Here is a 24,579-nt window from a genome sequence, read left to right as displayed (position 1 = left end):
TCATCTGTTTACTCGTTAACTTAATATTTTCTATTAATATTTATGATTAGTTTAAAATAAAAATTAAATTTGATAATATATACATAATAATTAGAAAAAAATATACAAACAATCACCCATCTATGTCAAAATCATTTTTTTAGATATAAAAGTTATAAAATAGACATTAAACTTTTTTTGATTGAATATAGTATGTGCAGATTATCTTCAAGCTTTGCAAATTTCTGGATATTAGTTTCAGCAATCTGTTGCATTTAATTGTCTAAGTGCCTAGCATTTCTTACAATATTTTCAACACTTACTGTGAATGAAGTAAAAGCTGTGTATGATCTGTTCAAGAAGTTAAGCAGAATCTCAGTATTATATGATTTGAGTTCAACCTGCAATTGGTTTATATTTTCATGTATTTGATTTATTTGATGCTAAACATAACCGGGTTATTGAATTCAGAGTTTGTTCGATCGTTAAGCGTCTTACATCCCGGTGCTCCGGAATCCAACAAAACTGTATTTATATACTATGCATGTAGTGTTATCATATCTTCCATCATAGGACAACTTTGAAGGTTCTTATTCTTCATAGTGGGAACCTTAAATATAAAAACACAATAATTTGAATAAGATTTGATTAGACAAAATGATAGAGTTGGCAACTTGGACTTATTCCACCACACAAATACATAAAACACATGAAAAACAACTAAAACCGGCCAGGCAATACCAGGCATAGATGAAGTTGATCCATTCCCAACGGCATACGAGTTTTCAAAGGATGAAGCATTCATACATACATATATGTCGAAGATCAGTTAGGAGCATCAATGCTCCTATATCTGATAATCTCAACTCCAAGGTAGTCGAGAGAACCCGGAACAGCAACATGAGGCTTCTTAACTTGAACACGAACAGCAGATATCTGAGGATGATTTGTGAAGATTTTTGATGCAATCATTTGAGCCACTGATTCCAGAAGATTCTGAGATTGTCCTTCCACTACTTCCTTCACTATGCTATTGCATAAGTTCCGAAGAAAAAAAATCAAATTACCAAAACACAAGCTAAATAATAATCCAATGTTTTAAACATCTTCAAGTTACTCACCGGTAAATAGCAGTGTAACTAAGGGTATCGGATAAGTCGTCAGATTTACCAGCCTTCCGAAGATCCATCCAGGCATCTACATCAATCACAAACTTCTGACCCAGTGTTTTTTCTTCAGGCTTTACCCCATGGTAACCATGAAATTTCAAGCCCCTCAATACGAGTTTGTCTCCTGCTGGTATTCCATTCCCAACAGCCTCCATCATTGTCCCTGTTACATAACAATAACAGTTTCTATTAGCTATTATGTTTCAGGGACTGAAGAGATAACAAGCAGCCGGAACATCAAATAAATTTAGCAATCATTTGAATTAGTTTCTTGACCCTAAACAACACTAAGGCGTCAAAATTCGTTGTTTGCCTAAAAAATGAAGGAACCTCTATAAACTATGTAGTTCTAGCTTTTTATATTGCTCAAGTATCCATGTCTGACAAATATATGGACACTGGTACAGAAATATGACCTGCAAAAGAACCTTCTAATACAAGGAAAAACTTTAATAAAGTTGAATATATATATACATCATCTAATCTTCCACTCACACCCGAATCCGAATAAATTAACCTGCAGATTTCACAATCAATATGCCACATAAGAGAATAGAACTACATCCTCATAGAATACCAAATTATACTCCTATACTAGAAGGTGTTGACCATGCATCATCGTATTTAATTAAAATGCAACCAAGAATCAAACTTCCAAATAGTCCTGATAGTTGACCACATGTTCTCTTATATTAGGATCGAAGAACTCAAACAATAGGGACAAATACTTATTCGTTTTTCCTCCCTAGAATTTTTTAAAAAGACTTATTCAAAACCAATGGGATAATAAGCGCACTATATGAAGGATTATTTGGTAAAAAGAGGAAGGTGATAAAATAAACATCTTCTCTTGATGTTTTTTCGAGAGCTGCTTTTACATGAAAGTGTTGTGTGAATTACTCAGAAGGAGATATTCTTAACAAAGACTGTTCTGGGAAATCATCGTTATAAACACAAGCTGTTCCAAACAAAAAGTGTTCCGAACATGAGCTGATTTGAACAAGACCTATCATGAACACGAGCTGATTTGAACAAGAATTGTCTAGTAAAAGAACTTTCAGCAAAGCAGCACTCACACCCGAATCCGAATAAATTAACCTGCAGATTTCACAATCAATATGCCACATAAGAGAATAGAACTACATCCTCATAGAATACCAAATTATACTCCTATACTAGAAGGTGTTGACCATGCATCATCGTATTTAATTAAAATGCAACCAAGAATCAAACTTCCAAATAGTCCTGATAGTTGACCACATGTTCTCTTATATTAGGATCGAAGAACTCAAACAATAGGGACAAATACTTGTTCGTTTTTCCTCCCTAGAATTTTTTAAAAAGACTTATTCAAAACCAATGGGATAATAAGCGCACTATATGAAGGATTATTTGGTAAAAAGAGGAAGGTGATAAAATAAACATCTTCTCTTGATGTTTTTTCGAGAGCTGCTTTTACATGAAAGTGTTGTGTGAATTACTCAGAAGGAGATATTCTTAACAAAGACTGTTCTGGGAAATCATCGTTATAAACACAAGCTGTTCCAAACAAAAAGTGTTCCGAACATGAGCTGATTTGAACAAGACCTATCATGAACACGAGCTGATTTGAACAAGAATTGTCTAGTAAAAGAACTTTCAGCAAAGCAGCACTCACACCCGAATCCGAATAAATTAACCTGCAGATTTCACAATCAATATGCCACATAAGAGAATAGAACTACATCCTCATAGAATACCAAATTATACTCCTATACTAGAAGGTGTTGACCATGCATCATCGTATTTAATTAAAATGCAACCAAGAATCAAACTTCCAAATAGTCCTGATAGTTGACCACATGTTCTCTTATATTAGGATCGAAGAACTCAAACAATAGGGACAAATACTTGTTCGTTTTTCCTCCCTAGAATTTTTTAAAAAGACTTATTCAAAACCAATGGGATAATAAGCGCACTATATGAAGGATTATTTGGTAAAAAGAGGAAGGTGATAAAATAAACATCTTCTCTTGATGTTTTTTCGAGAGCTGCTTTTACATGAAAGTGTTGTGTGAATTACTCAGAAGGAGATATTCTTAACAAAGACTGTTCTGGGAAATCATCGTTATAAACACAAGCTGTTCCAAACAAAAAGTGTTCCGAACATGAGCTGATTTGAACAAGACCTTCATGAACACGAGCTGATTTGAACAAGAATTGTCTAGTAAAAGAACTTTCAGCAAAGCAGCACTCACACCCGAATCCGAATAAATTAACCTGCAGATTTCACAATCAATATGCCACATAAGAGAATAGAACTACATCCTCATAGAATACCAAATTATACTCCTATACTAGAAGGTGTTGACCATGCATCATCGTATTTAATTAAAATGCAACCAAGAATCAAACTTCCAAATAGTCCTGATAGTTGACCACATGTTCTCTTATATTAGGATCGAAGAACTCAAACAATAGGGACAAATACTTATTCGTTTTTCCTCCCTAGAATTTTTTAAAAAGACTTATTCAAAACCAATGGGATAATAAGCGCACTATATGAAGGATTATTTGGTAAAAAGAGGAAGGTGATAAAATACACATCTTCTCTTGATGTTTTTTCGAGAGCAGCTTTTACATGAAAGTGTTGTGTGAATTACTCAGAAGGAGATATTCTTAACAAAGACTGTTCTGGGAAATCATCGTTATAAACACAAGCTGTTCCAAACAAAAAGTGTTCCGAACATGAGCTGATTTGAACAAGACCTATCATGAACACGAGCTGATTTGAACAAGAATTGTCTAGTAAAAGAACTTTCAGCAAAGCAGCAATCAGTCAAGTAACATGGTTACTCGTTCCGGGTCATCTTTGCTAGTATTATTTTCGGAATTACAATCCCATTAAAACAATTCTACTTTTCTCTAAGGAAAGATTACGTATTTATAACTATGAGATAGCCGGTTAATAGGAATTTGTAGCATTTTACTTGCTTATGAGTCTAAAATATTTGCTGTAGGTAAACCAGAAAAAAAGAAGAGAATCTCCGATGCTTGAATCACACAGATCCTCAAGTAAACTAATAAAGCACAAATCTTTGGATTATTCAACCAATTTTCTTACAACCCATAAAGAAACAGAGTAAGGAAATTAAACCTAAGGGTTTAGGAAGAAAGGAAAAAGGAATTACCACAGCTGGGAGCAGCCATTTTAGTGTAGCTGTTTCCAAAACGTGAAATTGCAGAAAGTAGTAGTGGGAAGGTGGATAAGTTGTTCTGTTTTTTATGTTTGTAAACTAAAGAGGGAAAGAAGGGAAGTGGCAATAATTATTTGAAGAAAATGAACTGAGAAGAGATGATTTATTATAGAGAGGGCAGGGGGGATCCAGAGTCGGTGTTGGAGATGATTGGAGTAGGAATATGGGTTCTATTTTTTAAAGGATTAAAAAAAAAGTTAATGATTTTAATAAATTTAAAATAATAACAACTAAATTTAATGAAATTCTTAATGTATCATTTTTAAAGTAGTATAATAATACATTTAATTGAAGGAGCATTTTGCATAAAAAAATTGAAGGAACGTTATTGCAGAAAAAGGATCTTTCGATCATAGAATGTCGTGCATGTCGATCAGTGGAGAGTGACGATGAGTGGTCGGTCGGCAACGATGATGGTTGGCGATGGTCAATGACAACCAATGAGGCTTGAAACGAAGGACTTTAATGGTTTTTGAATTTTTTTAATAATAATTTTAAATATTTTTTAAATAATTAAATAAACTTAAGGTATAATTTTAGCTAAAATAAACCTTAATTTTATGTCAATTCTTTATTTTAATGATGTTTTGTCAAGTTTGTGGGAGTGGGTGATTCAAATTCATAAACCTTACGTATTCATACAAGGCTGAATTATAAACAATTATTTTATGTTAATATGACATATTAGGCTTAATTTTCAAGTGGATTAATCTTAAATCCCAATTATTTCATGTGGATTTTACTGATCATTAATCTTTCTGCAGATAGAATGAGTATTAATACATTCCAATCTATTCTGTTTTCAGTATTATAAGATTTTCAGTTCAACATGCATTTAGTTCATATTTTCATGTATTTGATTTATTCGATGCTAAACATAACAGGGTTACTGAGAGAGTTTGTTCGATTGTTAAGCGTCTTACATCTCGAAGCTCCGGAATCAGACAAAACTGCATGTATATATGTATGTAATTTTATCATATCTGTTCCCATCCGCATGCGAGTTTTCAAAGGATGAAACACTCGTACATAGATACATACATACATTCATTTGTGTATACATGCATACATGTGTGTGTATATATATATATGTCGAAGATCAGTTAGGAGCATCAATGCTCCTATATCTGATAATCTCAACTCCAAGGTAGTTGAGAGAACCCGGAACAGCAACATGAGGCTTTCAACTTGCACACGAACAGCAGATATCTGAGGGTGATTTGTGACGATTTTTTATGCAATCATTTGTGCCACTGATTCCAAAAGATTCTGAGATTGTCCTTCCACTACTTCCTTCACTATGCTATTGCATAAGTTGCGGGAAAAAAAATCAAATTACCAAAACACAAGCTAAATAATTCATCCAATATTTTAAACATCTTCAAGCTACTCACCGGTAAATAGCGGTGTAACTAAGGGTATCGAATAAGTCGTCGGATTTACCGGCCTTCCGAAGATCCATCCAGGCATCTACATCAATCACGAATTTCTGACCCAGTGTTTTTTCTTCAGGTTTTACCCCATGGTAACCATGAAATTTCAAGCCCCTCAATACGAGTTTGTCTCCTGCTGGTATTCCATTCCCAACAGCCTCCATCATTGTCCCTGTTACATAACAATAACATTTTTGATTTGCTATTATGTTTCAGAGACTGATAACAAGCAGCCGGAACATCAAATAATTTGGCAATCATTTGAATTAGTTTCTTGACCCTAAACAACACTTAGGCATCAAAATTCATTGTTCGCCTCAAGCATGCTGCAAAAATGAACTATGTAGTTCCAGCTTTTTATATTACTTGAATAAAGTTGAATATATATGCATCATCTTATCTCACACTCACACCAGAATCCGGGTCAATTAACCTCTAGATCTCACAATCAATGTACCACATAAGGGAATAGAACTACATCCTCGTATAATACCGAATTATACTCCTATACTAGAAGGAGTTGATCGAGTATTTAATTAAAATATAACCAAGAATCCAACTTCCAAGGATTATTTGGTAAAATGATTATGAAGGTCTTCTATTGAATGTTTTTTTGGTAAGCTGCTTTTACAATAAAGTGTTGTGTGAATGACTCAGAAGGAGATATTCTTAACGAACACAGTTCTGAGCAATCATTGTTCTAAACACAAGCTGTCCCAAACAGAAAGTGTTCCGAACATAAGCAGTTTTGAACAAGAATATCATAAACACGAGCTGATCTGAACAAGAATATCATGAACACGAGCTGATCTGAACAAGATTTATCTAGCAAAAGAACTTTCAGCGAAGCAGCAATCGGTTAAGTAACATGGTTACTTATTCCTGGTCATCTTTGCTATTATTTAATTCCATGTTAAACAATTCTACTTTTCTCTAAGAAGAGATAGTGTTGCATTAGTAATCCAATCAAATGAACCTCAATCGATCTTACCCCCAAAAAAATGAATATTTAGGGATATATATATATATATATAGAGAGAGAGAGAGGGGGGGGGGGTTGAGCTGCAAATTAACTAGCTAAACACAAGATGAGCCAAAAAGAAAGAAAATATTACATATTTATTTATAACAAGAGATAGCCAATTAATAGGGATTCGTAGCAGTTTACTAGCTTACGAGTCTAATTTTTTTGTAGGTAAACCAGAAAACAAAGAATCTCAAGTAAATTAATAAAGCACAAATCTTTGAATCATTCAACCAAAATTCTCAAAACCCATAAAGAAACAGAGTAAAGAAATTAAACCCAATGGGTTTAGGAAGAAAGGGAAAAGGAGTTACCACAGCTGGGTGCATCCATTGCAGTGGAGCTGTTTCCAATATGTGAAATTGCAGAAAATGGAGACAAAATATTGGAGAATCCCACCAAAAATATATACTCCTCAGGTAACATCAGTAGAAAATGGGCCGATTCATTTTTAACTTTTATAGCCCAAGTAAAATTAAAAAAAGAGGGACAAATGTTGAGTGGGATTTCGGACCACAACCTTAATCTGGCGCCATTGAGGAATCAAGTAGACAGTGAAGTGAGGAGTTGTGTCTAGCAAGGTTTTAAGATTGCTTTAGGCACAAGAATTTGCAAAGGATATTTCTTATTTGATACATATATCTGCCCCCTTGTTTCATCTTCTTCTTCTGTAATGCTGAAGATTTCTCAAATTTTTGCAGGCTTGCTCTTGCCGAGATATGAAAAAGAAAATTGTTTTAAGATTATCCCAACATGAGTTGCTGATTCCACTGTATAGGAGCTTCAAGGGGGGGCCATGGAATTCTCTCTATCAACGAATACATAATTTTACATTAACGTAAATTTAAAAAAATATTAAAACGATGAATTTATAAATTTATAAAAAGAAAATAAAATATTAATAAAATATTTAAAAAATCTAAAATATATGATAATTTAAAATTTTTAAGAGAACTATTGTCCGACCGTCCTTTAATCTATTTCTTACTTAAATTATTTATTATAAAGATGAGCAGTGCCAAACGTGGTATTTAAGCTTTTGGTTTTAAAAAGCATAATAGTTTGATGACATGTATTCAGTGATGGTATTTGTGTGTGTTTGAAGATGAAGATGAAAATGATGTGCTATTGCATTCCTTTTGCTTATAATTTTTCCCTCTCCAAGTTGTGAATACTTTAACAAATGTTGAAAATATTATTTATTAAAGGGACGAGTAGCTTCCAAGAAGCCGACTTTGTTTACGACGATTTCCAACAAAAATAAGTCTTTAGAAGAAAAAAAAATTGACTGCATAATATATTTAGATATGAATTTCTAGAATAAGTAAATGTCTTCTATAAAAAGTCAAAGTCTGAGATTACAAATATTCGATTTATATAAATTTAAATAATATTGATGTTAATATATTTTAATTAGGATTACAGTGAACTTTAAATATAAATAAATATTGCCGTCAATTAACTAGATTGTTTTATTTACGCAGATAACAAGTTTGAATATCCAAATCTTATTTTAGATTTGTTATCCTATTGATAATAATTATTCGAACTTAAATGTTTTCGTTTGTTTCATGAATCAAAGAAACTCGGTGGTTAAATGAATGATTGTTATTTTAGAGGTTTAGAATTCAAGCACTAATGATTGCATGATGTTTGAGAGTTCATTGTTAAATGGTTGAGAGTCTTTGCAACATATATTATCACTCGTAAGCATCATAAATTAATAAAAAATATTTTAATCTGTTTTAATACTAATAATAAAATTTAATATGAATAATAGTTGAAATCAAATTTCAAAGCAATGTTGGATATTTGAGTACACATATTATTAAAAAGGATACGATAATACATTAAAATTTAAAATTATATTTTATTATCACTTTAATGAATTTTTTGGTTCATTTTAATATCTTAATTTTCTCATGAAGTATGCTACTTCATTTTGTTTTTTAGTTACATTCATATAAAATTTTTAATGATATAATCTTAGAGTATCAAATAATTTTTTAATAAAAATATGATATTCAAAATTAAATTGAATTAAAATAATTTTAAATACCAAAAAATAATAAAATACAACTTTAAGGATTAATATTTTATTCCTATAGCTCACTTTGTTTGAAAACTTCAAATCCTGCAATGGCAGCTAAATTTCACGGGTAGAATATTATATTTTGTTTGATATTCAACGTGTTAGACCAAATATATTTTCTTAATCCTAATAAATTTAACATATATATATATATTGTTACCTACCCGATTTCAAGGCTTCGTCTTAATTAATGTGGACCAATTCGTGTTGTACACGTAATTTTAGTGGGTGAATATTTTCTGCATACGCAAGAACTCGAGTTTGAATCTTACTTAAAATCTTACTTAAACGATATCAAGTTACTTACCACTTGAACCAACTCCTGTTAATAAATTTATCGTTTTTTTAGTCTTTAGTTCTCACAGTTTTATTTTTTAAATTGGTAAAAATTTAAATATTAAATTACTTAATTAGATAAAAAAACAATTTGGACAAGTTGATCGGTAGAATCGGATTATATATATTTAAAATATTTAAGCTCGTGTTCAATAAGTGTTTGGTGCAATGAAAGTACAATATATATTAAATGAGAGAATATAAATTTAAATATTAAAACTATATTATTGAAAATAATAATCTTGTTACCTTAAACATAAAGTGTATATTAATATTTTATATATTATCAGTAAAAAATATTTTAACAAATAATACATAGATGATGTCAAGTGTCAAGTTACTTATTTTTTTAGATTTTAAAATACACCTATAAATATATTTAGTTACATTTGAATACTATTTGTGAAATTATCTTTTTCACTATTAATGTATCATATAATAATCATACAAAATAAATAAATACGCTTTATTATAAAATAAGTGTTAAATCTATTATCATATAATAATCATACAAATTAAATAAATACGTTTTATTATTAAATAAGTGCTATTTTTTTAACTTTAGATTCGTAAATATTTTTGGATCAAAGTATATGCATAATGATTTATTCCGTAATTATTTTAAGGTCAATTTATTACGTTTGTTCCAAAATATCATTACTCATTATTGATGATGTCTTCAGTTTTGCAATTTGATTTCTTTAATGATTTCGAAAATTAAAATAAATTTATTTTAAAAACAACGCTAAAGTACTATTTTGCTGTGACGTTTATTTAAAAAAACGCCACTATGAATGAACCTTATTGCGGCGTTTGTATAAAAACGCTGCTAAAGTACTACTCTGTTACGACGTTTGTTTAAAAAACGCTACTATGGATGAACCTATTGAGGTGTTTGTATAAAAATACTGCTAAGTACTACTTTGTCGTAGCGTTTTTATAAAAAAATGACACTAAAGTTACAATTTTGTGACGTTTAAAATATAAATGATGTTATATATTTAAAATTAGTGATGTTTACTCTCAAAACGCCGATGCATAACAGTTTTGCTATAGTGATACAAAATTAAAGTTGAATTTTGAGGGTTAAACATTTGATTTTATTTTCGAACATATGGGTTAATTGAAATCGAAGTGTTTGACAGTTTGAGATTTTTTTTATATTTCTAACAAGATAATTTTAAAGAAAGAGAATAAAGGAATGGAGATAGAAATGCTAGTGGTGAATGAAATGATGGCTTGGATGGAGGAAGAGGAAGAGAAACTATGAAAATTGTAAAAGAATGATAACACATTAGAAGAAAAGAAGATGGATACAACTAAAATTTAAAGAAAAAAGATAGATAAAATATCATTAATCACACACTTATCGATAAATTTGATGATATAATATGGTGAAAAAAGAAATTGACTCATATAGGGTGTTTGAAAAAATTATTTTTTCAATTAGGGTGGAATAAACAATACATGGGGGAAGACGGTCAAACCAACTGTCGTCTTTGAGAAGATGTTTGGAAAGATACGGCATCTTTCTCAGGCTGCGTGTAATTAAAATACCTAGTCTAGCATAGTAGCAAAATAGAAGAGGTCTTGTCTTCTAAAATCTAAACGTCTTCACAAAGACGCAGGTATTTCGTGTCTTCTCACTAACACAGTAACAAACATCCTACCTCAAAAAATAATTCCCTCAACACCTTATACGAGTCAATTTTTTTCCAACACCCCAGCTAGACATTTTTACCAACATTTATTAGATAACAAATTTTACTTTTAAAGGATATAATAGATAAAATTAAAATGAACAAATTTTTTTAGAAGAATTATTTTCTCAAATAGGATGAAGTGAAGAGTGCAGGTTCGGACAGAGCTAGGATCAAATGTATTTATACCAAAAGTTTTGTCAACATCCCCTCCTAGCCCCTATGTGGTTTCGTCCCTGAGTGTAGGGGGAAGTCATCCAGATCATTTGGTGACTTCATGTAGTCAGTCAGATTGTAGAGCGTCTTTCTCATAGTGCCTAGATCGGTCTATGCATAACAACGAGATACGTGCACTATTGAGCTAGGGGAAAATGTTTAATCCAAAGACGTCATTTCTTCCATGCAGGCATGCGTTGTTTAATCCATTCTAATTGAGAAAATATTTTTTTCAACACTCCATATAAACCATTTCCCCCCAACAATTTTACTCTCTAAAACGATTAGGAAAAATAATTAAACATCTATATATTGATAAAATAAAATTCAAATCCTTAAAACAATATATAATTTGAATATTTATTTTTATAATTAAACCAAAAAAAAATACAACTATTAAGCTATTATTTTTTTATTAATTTATGGTGATTATTAATCGAAGTATCGGTTATAAAGACTCTCAATTATTTAATAATAAATACTCAAATATCCTATAATTATTGTTTCTCGAATATAAAATCTCTATATATAATAATTAATCTTTTAACTATTGAGATAACTTTACATATGAAGATCTTAAAATCTGCTTACACTTACACGTTTATTTGTAACTATTAACCATCATAATTCACAAACCAAAAAACGAAATTTTGATTTATAAAATTTAAAGAGTATAAAATAATAAACACAGCTTATATCTATTTTACATATTTTTTATAACAACAATATTTGCAGCAAACACGAACACTAGAAAGATTAAAACCAAAAATATTTATCGGCCACACGAAAGAATCGAGAAAAAAAATGATGTATCGCCGCCGCCGCCGCCAAAAGATTTACCAGGGTCTGATAACGAATAGCACCACGAACAAGATGATGAGCAGCAAAAGTATGATGGCATAGCAAGTCCATTTGCGGGTGTTTTTCTGGTAATTTCTCGCCGTTCGGAGCCGATTAGTTCCGTCTCTGACGAATGAATTAGCTCGGTTCACTTGGCTCTCGATGTCGTCCAATTCTTCACCTTGGGTCTGGACCAGCACCACCATGTCCAAGAACACTTGGTGCAGTTCTTTCAGATTCTTCTCCATGTCCTTGACGGCGTCATGCCGTTCTTGAATCTCGTTGATTGTATCCAAAACTCTTCCCCTCCCTTGTTCTTGAATCGCTTTTTGCATAAATGTCTCACTCTCCCCTTTAAACAAACAAACAAAATATGTTGAAAACCATATTTTCCGATCAAGAGTAGTTTAACATGTAAAAAAATGATTAAACTGACCTGTTGAAATCAAAAGATCAAGAGTCCGATCATCGGGGTTTTCTCCGGTGACCGTAAAATACCTTCTCTGAACAGTTTCTCTATACTGAGAAGATATTGTTTCTCTCAAACTATTAAAACTCTCCATGGATTCCTTCAACTTCTTCCTCAACCCGTTCACGACCGACGTCCTCGTCCGGTCCGAAGACGATCCAGGTCCACACCCCGGCGTGTTCCGGTTCTCCTCGTTGGACCGATCAAGCGCTTCGAGCCTGGTTTTAATAACTTTAGCCTTCTTCAACGCCATGTTTACGTCGGAATCCATCTTGGCTCGCAATTCCTTCACGGCTTTCGCTTTGTGCAGCGTCTTGCTCTGCTCGTGAGACGACAAAAGCTCGCCGTTCAGCTTCTCGAGTTCTTTGAGCTCCTCGTTGATGGACTCGACTTCTTTGAAGAACTTGCCGAGGTTGTCGGCGGAGGAGGAGGGTGGTTGAGTCATCTGGATTACGTGGTGATTAGGGGAAGCTTCGGCGCTTGGGGAGCCGGAGAAAGACTTCGACAACAGATCGTTCATAGCTGGTTAAACTGTTTTAAGAATAACTCATAAAACCCAATTTTTTTATCAGAAGAAAAGTTTTGAAAAACAGTGGTTTTAGGAGATGGGTATGGAGGGAAATGCCGGAAAATATAGGTTTTTGAAGAGAAGTAACGGATTGTTTATTGCTTATCGTGTAGAAAAGATGTGAGGGAATCTAAAAGAGAAATATCTTGGAAAGTGTAAGAAAAAGTCATTATTGATAACCTGGGGAAAAATCATTGTATTTGATTGAGTAAACTGGAATGTTCTTTCAATCCAACTGTTATTTGCTTTGATTTTAGGGTAAAATACACCATTCATCACTGGGTTTTACTCTCTCTCCTATTTTACTCATTGTATTTTATTTCTTTTCAATTCACTCATTAGACTTTCGAATTGCTCCTATTTAATCACTATGAATTATTTTATTATTATTTTGGTATGATATGACATTTTTATTATTATTTAATATAAAAATAATTTAAAATATAAAATAAAAACCAGATGGTGATCGTCGTCATTAGATACCACCGTCGACGATCTTAGATGGTGACTGTTTGGTCTTAGATTTTATCGGTCGCTTCGTCTTGATCTCATGAGTTTGAATCTGACCTTCATTTTATCAAAACATACTCGAAATTCGATCAAAAGTGAGAAAAACAAAATGTCGGCCACCATAGATGATGGTTATTCGGTCTCAGATTTTATTGGTCGTTTCATCTCGACCCCCTAAGTCTGAATCTGACCTTCATTTTGTTGGAACAAGCTCCAAATCTGATTAAAAGTGAGAAAAACAAAATGTCGGTCACCATATATGGTGGTTGTTCGGTCCCAAATTTTATGGGTTGCTTCGCCTCGATCTCCTAAGTCCGAATTCGACCTCATTTTTGTCATAAAATGCTACTAAGTCCACGAATAGGTGATCAAATGTAAAGAAACTAAATGTTCCAGTTGAGATTCACGGGTTTTGGGACATGTTCAGGTGAAACAACCACCAGATTTGGACTAAGCATGTCAAAGCGAGTCTTTTAGTACAATTTGAGGTCAAACGATAGTCGTTCCAAAGGCCGACGATGGTCGAGGGTGATGAGAAGGAGCTAAAAGTGCATTGATTATTTTAAGGCTTTTTAAATTTAATAAAAATAAAATATATTTTTTTATTATAAATTTTTTTATATTTTAATAATGATAAAAAAAGTACCACATCAATGAATAATAGTGATAATAAAATAATTTAGAGTGACCAAAACATGAATAATTTAAAAGTTCAGTGAGTAAATTGAAAAAATTAAAGTATACTGAGTGAAATAGGAAATAGATTAAAGTTAAGTGATGAATGATGTAGTTTACCCTTGATTTTAATTTGAATTTTTCTTGGCTTTGAACTACTTGGTTGGTGGGAAGAATATAAATTATTCTATAGTTATTTCAGTGAAAAGATATTGTTTTTGAAAGGTAAAATATAAATAACTTCACGATTTTTTTTATTTTAGATAAATTATTATATATTAATATAATAACAAATTTAAGGATAAATTATACTCATAATCATTTATTTATGGGTGATTTCAATCAGACCATCAAACTTTTAATTTTATTAATCAAGTCATTTAACTATTTGATGGATAAATTATTTTATTTTTTAATAATTTATATTTTTTCCATTTTATTACCTATGATATACATATATTTTTTAATTTTTAATACTATTTTTAATATATATTTAAACTTTTAGTATCTCAATTTTTAATTTTAGTATTTTTATATTTATTTTTTATGCACATTTTATTTAAAATTTCGAATTTGAAATAATTTTTATTAAAAAAATTTAAGTACGCCTTTAAACTTTTTAAGAAAATCAATTTGGCCCTTAAATAAATAAATAAAATCAATTTAGTCCATCTGTCATGTTATCTATCATGTCATCAGTCATCGTGAACCACGAATTCAACATTGTAATGGTTAATGATGGAAAACTTTGGTCAAGGTCAACAATGGATATATTTTATGAGTTAGAGGGCCACATTTAGTAAAAAAGTAATTCAAGGGTCACATTGATTTTTTCCAAAAGTACAAGGGCTTGTGATGCCTTTTTGCCAACATAATTTACTAAATTTTGCGTAACAAAGTGGAAAATGTTAAAGCTCAAAGATTCGAATGGCGGGAAGGAATCAGAGCCCAAAGCCTACGGTATAACCTAAAATAAATATTTAAAACAAAATTTTCCACTGATTAATTTGGGCTAAAATGGGAAAGAGAAAAAAATTTAGGGTTTCACGCGATGAAGAAGAGGAGGAAGAAGTTGTCCAAGAAGAAGAGGGAAATCAGTCTTCTTCAAATGAAAGGAGCTTATATGAGGTTCCCCCCTCCCCCTTTAATTTTAATATCGAAATCTGGGTTTATGTGTTGTTTCTACCTGCGATTCAGTGGCTATGAAAAAAATATTAACTAAGACTGGGTTTAGAGTATAGACTGGAGTTTAGAAAACAATTTGTATATGAAATTAATTGAAATAAAATAGTCATATATATTTAATGGATTCGTATGGAATTTCGTTTTCTTTTTTGTGGGTTCAATGTGACAACTTCTCCAAATATTTTCATTGTTTCATTGGAAGACTGTTGTTTTGCATTTGGGTTATTTTATCCATTGAATTTTCCTTTAGAAATTTGAGCAACAGATGCCCAATAACGACTGGTTCCTTGCAGATTCTCGGTGTTGAAAAGGCAGCATCCCAGCAAGAGATTAAGAAAGCATATTATAAGTTGGCACTGAGACTCCATCCTGATAAAAACCCTGGTGATGAGGTATAAACTGAACTTTTTTTTTTTAAATTAGGCTTCAAATATCTGTTTATGTGGGAGATTGTGGGTGGGAGGCGTATGAAGTTAACATTTGTCTGCTTTCATCATTTTGTTACACTTCATGTCACTTATGCAGGAAGCCAAAGAGAAGTTTCAGCAATTGCAGAAGGTTATATCTATTCTCGGTGATGAGGAGAAACGGGCAGTGTATGACCAAACTGGTTGCATTGAGGATGCTGTAAGTAAATATATTTCAGGCCTATGCAAATCCCTTAGGATGTGGAAATATCCTGTTTCGTCTTTCATTATTTTCATGTAAAACAAAATGAATCTCCTAGGCTTCCTATTGTTATACATGTTATTCAATTGAAATTGGTCCATTTGTGAAATTTATTATCATATGAGTTTATCATCTTCTAACCTTTTTCTCTTGATTTTGTTGATAAGGATCTTGCAGGGGATGTTGTTGAGAACTTGAGAAACTTTTTCAGGACCATGTACAAAAAGGTTTCGGCATTTGTTGATTCTTCTTCTATTTATGTCATTTGTACTTTGGCTTTCCATTCCATTTTGTTCACAATGGTTTAATCAATTTCAGGTCACCGAGGCTGATATTGAAGAGTTTGAAGCAAATTACAGGGGGTCTGATTCGGAGAAGAAAGATTTGATTGATCTTTATAAGAAGTTCAAGGGAAAAATGAATAAGTAAGAGAGGCGGAGTGTTTTTCTTTCCTTAAGGCTTTCGAGATTAGTTCTGATGTTTTTTGCTGTCTTGACAGGCTCTTTTGTTCAATGCTTTGTTCGGATCCTAAGCTTGATTCACACCGTTTCAAGGACTTGCTTGATGAGGCAATAGCTGCTGGTGAGGTTTTCTTCCAGAGTTTATTTTCATTAGTTGGCTTATAAATTTTATATTCTAGAAGAACAATTGAAGTCTTGCATGTAGTTCTTACTGTGTTTTCCAACTTAAAAAAGGGATAAGGAAAAGTTAATTTGATAAATTCTTTTTTTTTGATAAATAGCGAGACCTCATTAAAAAACCCCTTCATAACCATTGATGTACAAAAGTACATCAACGGACATTGGAAGGAGGAAAAGAGTGTCTCAAATGTCATTCCATAAAAAATACATTACACACAATAGCCGGTTAATACAACCAACTCCCCACACTCAAACCTCACCCCTGAAACTCACCTCTGTCCAGAAAAAACTACCCTATCCCTGCCTTAGCCAAGCTGTCAGCCTCACAATTCACAGACCTTTTAACCAACCTAAGGATGACACTATTCTTAATAACAACAATAGCAATATCCTTTACAAGAAATGAAAACATTGAAGGACACAATTCTGGATTCTTAATCCAACTAACTGCATTCGCTGAATCTGACTCAACAATAAGCCTTCCCTTTCCATGCCACTCTGAAGCCTCAAACAAAGCTAATCCAGCTTGAATAGCCTTCAATTCTGCTAAAACCGGGGGGGCAGAACCCTGTGAATCCGAGGAGTCCAAAACTTTGCCCTCTACATTTCGTAGTATGCCCCCAATACCACTCCTTTCCCAATCTCTTTGAACAGCCCCATCCACATTGACTTTGAAGAAACCCATGGGGGGGACTCCACAAGGCCGATGATGGACTAGATTTCTTTGACGGTATATAGGAATCAGCCAGCTTAGGATCACCAACTAAGCAATCAAAAAGGATTGAACAATTAGGATACTTCGCCAAAAACCACTCCGCCACTCTGTATCTCGATAGAAAGAACAAATTATCAAAATCACATTTTCCCCTCTCGAATATCATCTTATTCCTGCACTTCCAAACAGACCATAAAACAGCTCCCGGAATAAAATTCCAGATTATAGACATTTTTTTTATAGAACAGATTATAGACATTGGCGCAAGACTTTCCCAAGACAAACAAAAGACGTTAGGATTCTCAGAAAAAACCAAAGATAAATTCCACAATCTTAAAAAACACCCCCACAGACTCCATACAATCGAGCAAGAAAAGAATAGATGAGATACCGTCTCTTGATGCACACCACATAACGGGCATAAGTCGTTATCTATCTCACTAACACCACGCTTAATAAGTTCCGTTTTGACCGCCACTTTTCGATGCAGGATCTGCCACAAAAACGCCTCCACTCTAGGCGTTTATATTTAAAGAAACTATAATCAAAACATGGATCACATTTTGTAGCTATGTTGCCCTTTAAGAGTGGGTGAGGGACATTTATTATTTCTCTAGTGCCTGCTGAAACTGACAAAATTAGGATTGTAAGATCATTTTGAAGCTTATCGAATTCTTACTTCAACCTGATTCCACTTCTATATATATTTTCGGTTTAAGAATGGATGATCTAATTGATTGTTCCAGTGTTGTTTCCTAAATTATGAAAACGATAATGTGCATCATTCTTGCAGCTTTTCTTGATGTGTGTGGTTTTTTTTTCCATGAGATGAGATTTCCCCCCCCCCTTTGTTTCTTTCTTGTGTAGGAGAACTGAAAGAAACCAAAGCCTATAAGAAATGGGAAAAGAAAATTTCTGAAATGAAGCCGCCTACGAGTCCCCCGAGGAGAAAGGGGAAGTGAGTCTTGTACTGGGTTTTTCCTTTAGAATTTTAAGATATTTACGTCATCTGATTATTATAGGAAAGTATGTGCCTCTTTTTTTTTTATTAAACAGATCGATTAAACGGCCTGAACCGGATCTACTTGCAATTATATCTGAGCGTCGAAATGAGAGGAAAGACCGATTTGATTCCATGTTTTCATCACTGGTGTCCAGATATGGGGGTAATGCTGAGTCTGAACCCACTGAAGAAGAATTTGAAGCTGCAAAGAGGAAAGTTGAAAGCCGAAAGGCCTCCAATAAATCAAAACGGAAGCGGCAGTAGGTCTTACCAAGATTTCTTTATGTAAATTTGGATGTGGTGAGAAATATGCAAAGTGCAAACATTGTTTTAACTGTCTGGATGCGAATTGCCTCAACTGCTCCAAAATGTTGCCTTTGTTCTAGTTAATTAAAAATTTAAGGTTCATTTGAATCTGTCTTATCTACCTTTTTTACCCAAGGATTTGGTTGCAGTTAGGATGGCTACAAGTGGGACAGTGTTGGGCATTGTTTATGCTTGCCCGGCCCCCGGCCCTGACTTAAATTTATAAATCTGAACTCTTCCCGTCCTGAAACTTAAAAGTTCATACGAGAAACAACACCAACATTTTGAATTCCCACAGGTACTTAATATTTATTTCTTAACAGATATACCCAACATCTACTCAACATGTCCACAAATGAAACATAGTAATTAAAACCGTTTGAAGTCATTGATTTAGACACCCATACATCCAATTCAAAAGGCTTTTTATTCTTTGTAAATGAAACATGAAATGACTAAACATGACTTTAAACTATCCGACAAGCAGAACATACAATATTCCTATCGATTTAGACAGTCTTATTCAAAACACTGAATTATACTCGGAGCAGGATGCCTTAGCTTGTGATGTGATACCCTATATTCTTCATTTATTTCTTACTAAACTACTGTAGGCTAGCAGATTAAAATTGGTCAAGTATAAATCAGAAACAGTAATCAAATATAATCACGCAGATAAATTTGTATTGCAAAATATCAGAAGTAATTCAAATTCTCATATTACAAATGAAGTGAAGAAATTATTCTTCTATCATTTGAACACAAGTAATCGAATTTGAGCTCTTCAATACATATAGATATTTTTTTTCATATACATTATATATATATTTAAGCAAAGAAAGACACAAGGAAGGCTCCAACCAAGGACCCAAGAACAGGCAAGGTGGAGATTGCAACATTGGCTTCAGGGCCTGGTGCGGAAGCTGGTGCGGCGCCACCCAAGGAGTGTTCAAGTGGGGAGGAACCTGGGGCGGAACTTGGGGTGGCAGCTGGTGCTGCTACGCCGGCAGCCATGACTGCGCTCATGGAGGCAGCGGCGAAGATGACAGAACAAGAGATCTTCTTCATGTCCATGATGTTGTTGGGGAGACCTGCCTTAATTTGGTGAACAAAAAGTAATTGTTTTTTATTTAGATTTTTGTTTTTTGTTTTTATTTTTTTGCAGGTGAGGAGAAGGTGAGTTCAGGGATGATTTTATACGTGAAATCTAATGCTTCTTTTGGCTTAAAATTAGGGTTTTGGTTGGTTTTGCATGGTTTTAGGATACAGCTTTTGACTCGTTATTTTTCCTGCAAAATGTATAAATTATTTTGTGGCGTAAAAACTTTTGTTCCTCAAAATTTGCATTTTAAAAAAGCTTTATGTATAAAATTGACGAAAAAACGCCGATATAATTATTTGAGACAAAAGAATTCTCAGATAATGTCTTCATCAATTTATTTGTTGAAGTAAGTTAATTGTTATAATGTAATTTAAAATACGTCGAGAGTATAATGTGTTTTTAATATTCCCAAGAAAGATGTATAGATAAAATAGAGGTAGAGTCTGCATGAGAAAGACACACTGTGATCCATACGTTATCTCAAAAAAATTGAAGATGTACTGTAATCATCGTATCTTACTGAAAACGCATTGTGCTTCCGGTGTCTCTCAAATGATACTGTAACACTTATCATACTTCAAGAAATAATTCATGGAGCATTATGTAGAGAATTTTTTTCCCACAACATTTTTCAAGCATTTTTTTCTAAAATTGACAACATTAATATTGACGGGTCTTTATTTTTAATCATAGATCAAATAATTTTTTATATAAAAAATTGTTATCAAATAATTGTCTTTAAAAAATTATTAAAAGGCGTTTTCAACCTTTAAAGTTATTTTTAAGATTTATTTATTATAAATTTTTAAATAATAACTTTGTAACATCCTCTATACCGGGTTAGTAATCAAATTGTGAGATTTTAAAATTCAGTGACCAAATTAGATAAATTGAAAAGTTGAAGGACTTAATTGAAATATGCTTGTGTATGATGATTTAGTAAATGAAGAAGAAAGAAAGGGGCAAGTTGGTCATTTAACAAGAAGGGTAATTAAAGATTTTTGTGTGGATATTTTTATACCCACGTGGGGCATGTGCAGGAAACAAAAGTTTCCAGACAACTCTTTTTCTACTTTTTTCTTCTTCAAACGTGAAGCACCTAAACCAGGGTAAGTTGGATTTCTTTTGATTAAACCTTAAGATTCAAGTATGGTTTAGGTTAATGAAGACTTAGGAAAGACGATGAAGATAAAAAGGGTCATATAAACTCAAAGAGTTGTAAGTTATGAAGGATTAAAGGCAAGAGGTGGATAATTGAAATTTTGAATAAGGATGTATAAATGAATTTAGAAGTTGAATTTGACTTGTCATAGGTGTGAATAAGAAGTTATAAGTGTTAGAGCAAAGTTTATATTACATGGAAATTTAGTAAGATTTTTGGTTTTAAGAATTTGGATGAGATATGGGAGATAATAAGATGTTGAAATGATGGAAGTTAGTTAAAGTGTTTATAGTTGGGTTTGGTAGTATAAAAAGACTTTATATAATGGAATTTAGTGATGAGTTGTGGAATTTTCGGGTGAAAAAGCATGTTCTGGGCAGGGTGTATCGGTACAATATGAATATGTACTGATACCCTAAGACCAATTTTAATGAACATCTTCATGGTGTATCGATACATTAAGGGGTATACCGATACCTATGTATCGATACCCACAGACAGGTATCGATGCCTGTGAATTTCGAAGTTAATTTAGGTACCGATACACCCATAGTGTACTGATACCCTCCTAAAGGGAAAATGAATTTTGGTTCATTAAATTAGTTTAAGTTATTAGTATCAAATTATAAGATTTAAGCTTCTGATAATCGTCTTGGAAATTATACTTATGTAGATACTGAGCCTGCATGAGTTCCGGAACCATTTGTAAGTAAGAGCGATCGAGGGAAAGACAAAGATTTATAGGTGAGTCCATATGCATAGCATGATTATAGTAGCGTATTCAGCTTTAGACTTGTGATAAGTCTAATTTCAAAATCATTGGTACATGGTTGCATTTCATTATGTGATGCATGATCTGAATTTATATGATATGCTTTATATGGTAAAGATCTATGTGAATATGTATGGGATTTTATATGAGCTATGTGATAAAAGGGTATGTTATGTAAATGAGAGTTATAGGTATAGTTGGTATGCCAAGAGCCGAGGGTTTACGCGGTCCTTCGGGACATATATGTATCATTTGGAACATTTATGAGGTCCTTCGTGACACATACTTGGTCCTTGGAATATGTATATGATTCTTAAGGAATTTCTATGTGGTCCTTATGGACATTTTATATGGCACTACGGTGCAATTCTACGTGGCACTTCGGTGCATTTATATGAGTTGTGGTGATAGCATAGTGCACAACCTCATTGTACTTGTATACCTTAGGTTCTCAGTATTTTAGCATGGGCTAATAAACTTGTCAATATGAATTCCTAATAGTTAATTTAATAAGATTATGGGTAAGGTACATGGTTATGTAACTTGCATGGATTCAATATGTGATTTCATTACACTTCATTTCATTATGACATTATCATTATATTTTATAGTTATTATTATTATGCCTCACTAAGTCAGTGACTTAGCGTGTGAGTAGTTCACGCGTAGGATCCGAGAAGGTAGACAAACAAGGTTAGATCGATGGGACAACATTTCTCCTACAACTATCATATCAGAAGCAACTTAAATAGTCAGTCATTTTGTTATGTAAATCGATGTTGGCATGTAATCAAATGTTTAAGTTGTGTATGCTTCGAGTATTTTGGTGAATTTTGTATAAACCTATGTATATTATCGTATTTTATTGACATAAGTACAAATGTTCTGTTAATTTGTTAAGAATATTGTTTTAAAAGGCGATGTGACATCTCAGACCCGTATTCGAGTCGAGTACGAGTTTGGGGTGTTACAAACTCATTTCATTCACAATTAAACATACAAATTTATTTAACATTTAGATATAATTAAAGGAAGAGAAAATAACCTCAGTGACCAAAAATCCCATATAATATACGATTTTAACCAACTTTTTCCGGATTTGCCAAAATGACCAACAAAATCGCAATGCGATCGCTAATTCGCAACGCGATCTCCATTATCGTAAATACGCGTTGCATTTTCGCAATGCGATAGTTGAAAATCGCGTTGCGATGGTCTACAGTATCGTTGCGATTTTCCCAATTCGCAATGCGAATAAGTAAATCGCAACGCGAATTGGAAAATTCGCAATGCGAATAAGTAAATCGCAACGCGAATTGAGAAAATCGCAATGCGATACTGACTATCGCAATGCGATAATAAAAAATCGCAACGAGATACTTACTTTTGCAACGCGATACTGACTTTCGCAACGCGATTTACTTAGCGCCATTCGTATTAACGCGTATTTTTTTTTTCAAATTCCAAACACGTATTTTTTCTTAATAAATCGGAAAATGAACCGTCCACAGTAATCGCACGCAACTCATAACCTCAAACCCAAACACACAACACTCAGTCCCATCTCCATCTTTCACTCTCTACGGCGAAATCCGTCCCCATCTCAGAAGATTTCCGTCCCCATCGCCGGCGAAATCCCTCACAACCATTCACAGTCAAAAATCCCTCACAATCATTCAGAAATGGAAAATCAACCTCCGAGGGTTAGTTTTTTTTATTTTTATTTTGAAATTTTTGCATTATTTTAGGTTTTTCATATTGAGATTGATGATAAGTTTACTGGTAATTTCAATAATAGATTAACCATTTCACTTAGATTTCTTATTAAATTCATTCGATTGCTGCCAATACTGCTAAACTGTTTAGCCTGTGAAGTTAGTATTTGTCTTTGTTTGTCTTTTGGTTGAGTAATGCAGAAGAAGAATAGTTTCGAGAATGAAAATCGCAAATCGGAAATAACTATCGCAACGCGAAATAAAAATCGCAACGCGAAACCAAAATCGCATTGCGATTTTCATTTCGCGTTGCGATTTTCATTTCGCGTTGCGATTCTCTCGTCGCGATAGTCATTTCGCGTTGCGATTCTCTCATTGCGATAGTCATTTCCGCGTTGCAATTCTCATTATCTCGTTGCGATTTTCATTTCAACCAAAAGACAAAACAGTGTTGCAAATTTTAGTTTCAAGAATAAACTACTATTTATGTTTATTGTTTTGTTTTTGGTATATCTTGACAGTGTAATTTTTGGTATATCTAACTTGGTATGTTTATTGTTTTTTGTAGAAATTTTTTTCGGCTTCATTGACATTAAGGAATAAAGTTAGCCTAGCCACTACAATTGCTTCGAAGCTTTCACCTGCACAAAGAAAATTGTTTGAAGAAACCTGCTTCGGGCCATGGCTGAGAGTACAGCATCCGGGTGGAGATGCTAGTTTGACCCATTTGTGGCTTCAGACCATGACTAGCGATCTACCTGACAGTATACAACGTGGTGAGGAAGAGATATGGTTTCATTTTCCACCGGCGTATACTTGTTTTGGGCGGAAGGAGTTCTGCTTAATCACTGGTCTACGATTCGGACACGATGATGTAGGCCGGTACACTCGTCATATCACCCGCCCATCATGGTTATCCAGGGTTTTTCCTGATGAGTCAATAGAGAAGCCGAACTTACACGTCGACGACATGAAGAAATTGTTTAATAGAAAGATGGTTTTACTCGGATGAATGACGTCGATGTTGTCCGAGTATGCCTTCTACTACTTTTGTATGTCGGC

General features: G+C 33.2%; 4 protein-coding genes and 1 pseudogene across 5 annotated transcripts; 1 reads left to right on the top strand and 4 right to left on the bottom strand.

Annotated features, from left to right (window-relative positions):
• Window positions 1–608: 608 nt before the first annotated feature.
• Window positions 609–4,437, bottom strand: LOC120113742 (dihydroneopterin aldolase 2-like). Of its 2 annotated transcripts, none has more exons than XM_039134793.1 (3): window positions 4,319–4,437; window positions 1,101–1,311; window positions 609–1,009 (listed from the first exon to the last, which is right to left on the bottom strand). In XM_039134793.1, exons 1-3 carry the CDS (start codon window positions 4,335–4,337, stop codon window positions 805–807), a joined length of 435 nt encoding a protein of 144 aa, XP_038990724.1. In that variant the 5' UTR covers window positions 4,338–4,437; the 3' UTR covers window positions 609–804. The 2 variants fall into 2 exon arrangements, with proteins under 2 accessions (XP_038990724.1, XP_038990723.1); XM_039134792.1 differs by lacking the exon at window positions 4,319–4,437 and adding an exon at window positions 2,155–2,290.
• Window positions 4,438–5,388: 951 nt separating this feature from the next.
• LOC120113743 lies at window positions 5,389–7,258 on the bottom strand (annotated as a pseudogene).
• A 4,710-nt stretch (window positions 7,259–11,968) lies between these two features.
• Window positions 11,969–18,304, bottom strand: LOC120113738 (syntaxin-121-like). Its single transcript, XM_039134787.1, has 3 exons — window positions 18,288–18,304; window positions 12,462–13,053; window positions 11,969–12,377 (listed from the first exon to the last, which is right to left on the bottom strand). The coding sequence occupies exons 2-3, from the start codon at window positions 13,012–13,014 to the stop codon at window positions 12,022–12,024; spliced, it is 909 nt and encodes a 302-aa protein (XP_038990718.1). The 5' UTR covers window positions 13,015–13,053; window positions 18,288–18,304; the 3' UTR covers window positions 11,969–12,021.
• Window positions 15,169–18,883, top strand: LOC120113739 (chaperone protein dnaJ 6-like). Its single transcript, XM_039134788.1, has 8 exons — window positions 15,169–15,375; window positions 15,726–15,824; window positions 15,958–16,059; window positions 16,269–16,328; window positions 16,420–16,526; window positions 16,601–16,683; window positions 18,325–18,415; window positions 18,514–18,883. The coding sequence occupies exons 1-8, from the start codon at window positions 15,265–15,267 to the stop codon at window positions 18,722–18,724; spliced, it is 864 nt and encodes a 287-aa protein (XP_038990719.1). The 5' UTR covers window positions 15,169–15,264; the 3' UTR covers window positions 18,725–18,883.
• Window positions 18,884–19,547: 664 nt separating this feature from the next.
• LOC120113740 (arabinogalactan protein 23-like) lies at window positions 19,548–19,919 on the bottom strand. The gene has a single exon (XM_039134789.1). The coding sequence runs from the start codon at window positions 19,838–19,840 to the stop codon at window positions 19,595–19,597; it is 246 nt and encodes an 81-aa protein (XP_038990720.1). The 5' UTR covers window positions 19,841–19,919; the 3' UTR covers window positions 19,548–19,594.
• Between the last annotated feature and the right edge of the window lie 4,660 nt (window positions 19,920–24,579).

Source organism: Hibiscus syriacus, unplaced genomic scaffold, assembly GCF_006381635.1.
Source record: "Hibiscus syriacus cultivar Baekdansim isolate YM2019G1 unplaced genomic scaffold, ASM638163v2 tig00110213_pilon, whole genome shotgun sequence".
In the NCBI taxonomy this organism is placed as follows: domain Eukaryota; kingdom Viridiplantae; phylum Streptophyta; class Magnoliopsida; order Malvales; family Malvaceae; genus Hibiscus; species Hibiscus syriacus.
The sequence above is the reverse complement of the archived record's forward strand: the minus strand, read 5'-3'. Positions and strand labels throughout refer to the sequence as shown.

Coding starts and splice junctions, on each gene's coding strand:
- LOC120113740 (XM_039134789.1), bottom strand. CDS start 19,840: ATGGACATGAAGAAGATCTCTTGTTCTGTCATCTTCGCCGCTGCCTCC.
- LOC120113739 (XM_039134788.1), top strand. CDS start 15,265: ATGGGAAAGAGAAAAAAATTTAGGGTTTCACGCGATGAAGAAGAGGAG. Junction 15,376..15,725: donor ATGAAAGGAGCTTATATGAG/GTTCCCCCCTCC, acceptor GGTTCCTTGCAG/ATTCTCGGTGTTGAAAAGGC. Junction 15,825..15,957: donor ATAAAAACCCTGGTGATGAG/GTATAAACTGAA, acceptor TCACTTATGCAG/GAAGCCAAAGAGAAGTTTCA.
- LOC120113738 (XM_039134787.1), bottom strand. CDS start 13,014: ATGAACGATCTGTTGTCGAAGTCTTTCTCCGGCTCCCCAAGCGCCGAA. Junction 12,378..12,461: donor TGATCTTTTGATTTCAACAG/GTCAGTTTAATC, acceptor GTTTGTTTAAAG/GGGAGAGTGAGACATTTATG.
- LOC120113742 (XM_039134792.1), bottom strand. CDS start 2,275: ATGTGGCATATTGATTGTGAAATCTGCAGGTTAATTTATTCGGATTCG. Junction 1,312..2,154: donor TCAGCTCGTGTTCATGATAG/GTCTTGTTCAAA, acceptor GTTATGTAACAG/GGACAATGATGGAGGCTGTT. Junction 1,010..1,100: donor AGTTACACTGCTATTTACCG/GTGAGTAACTTG, acceptor CTTATGCAATAG/CATAGTGAAGGAAGTAGTGG.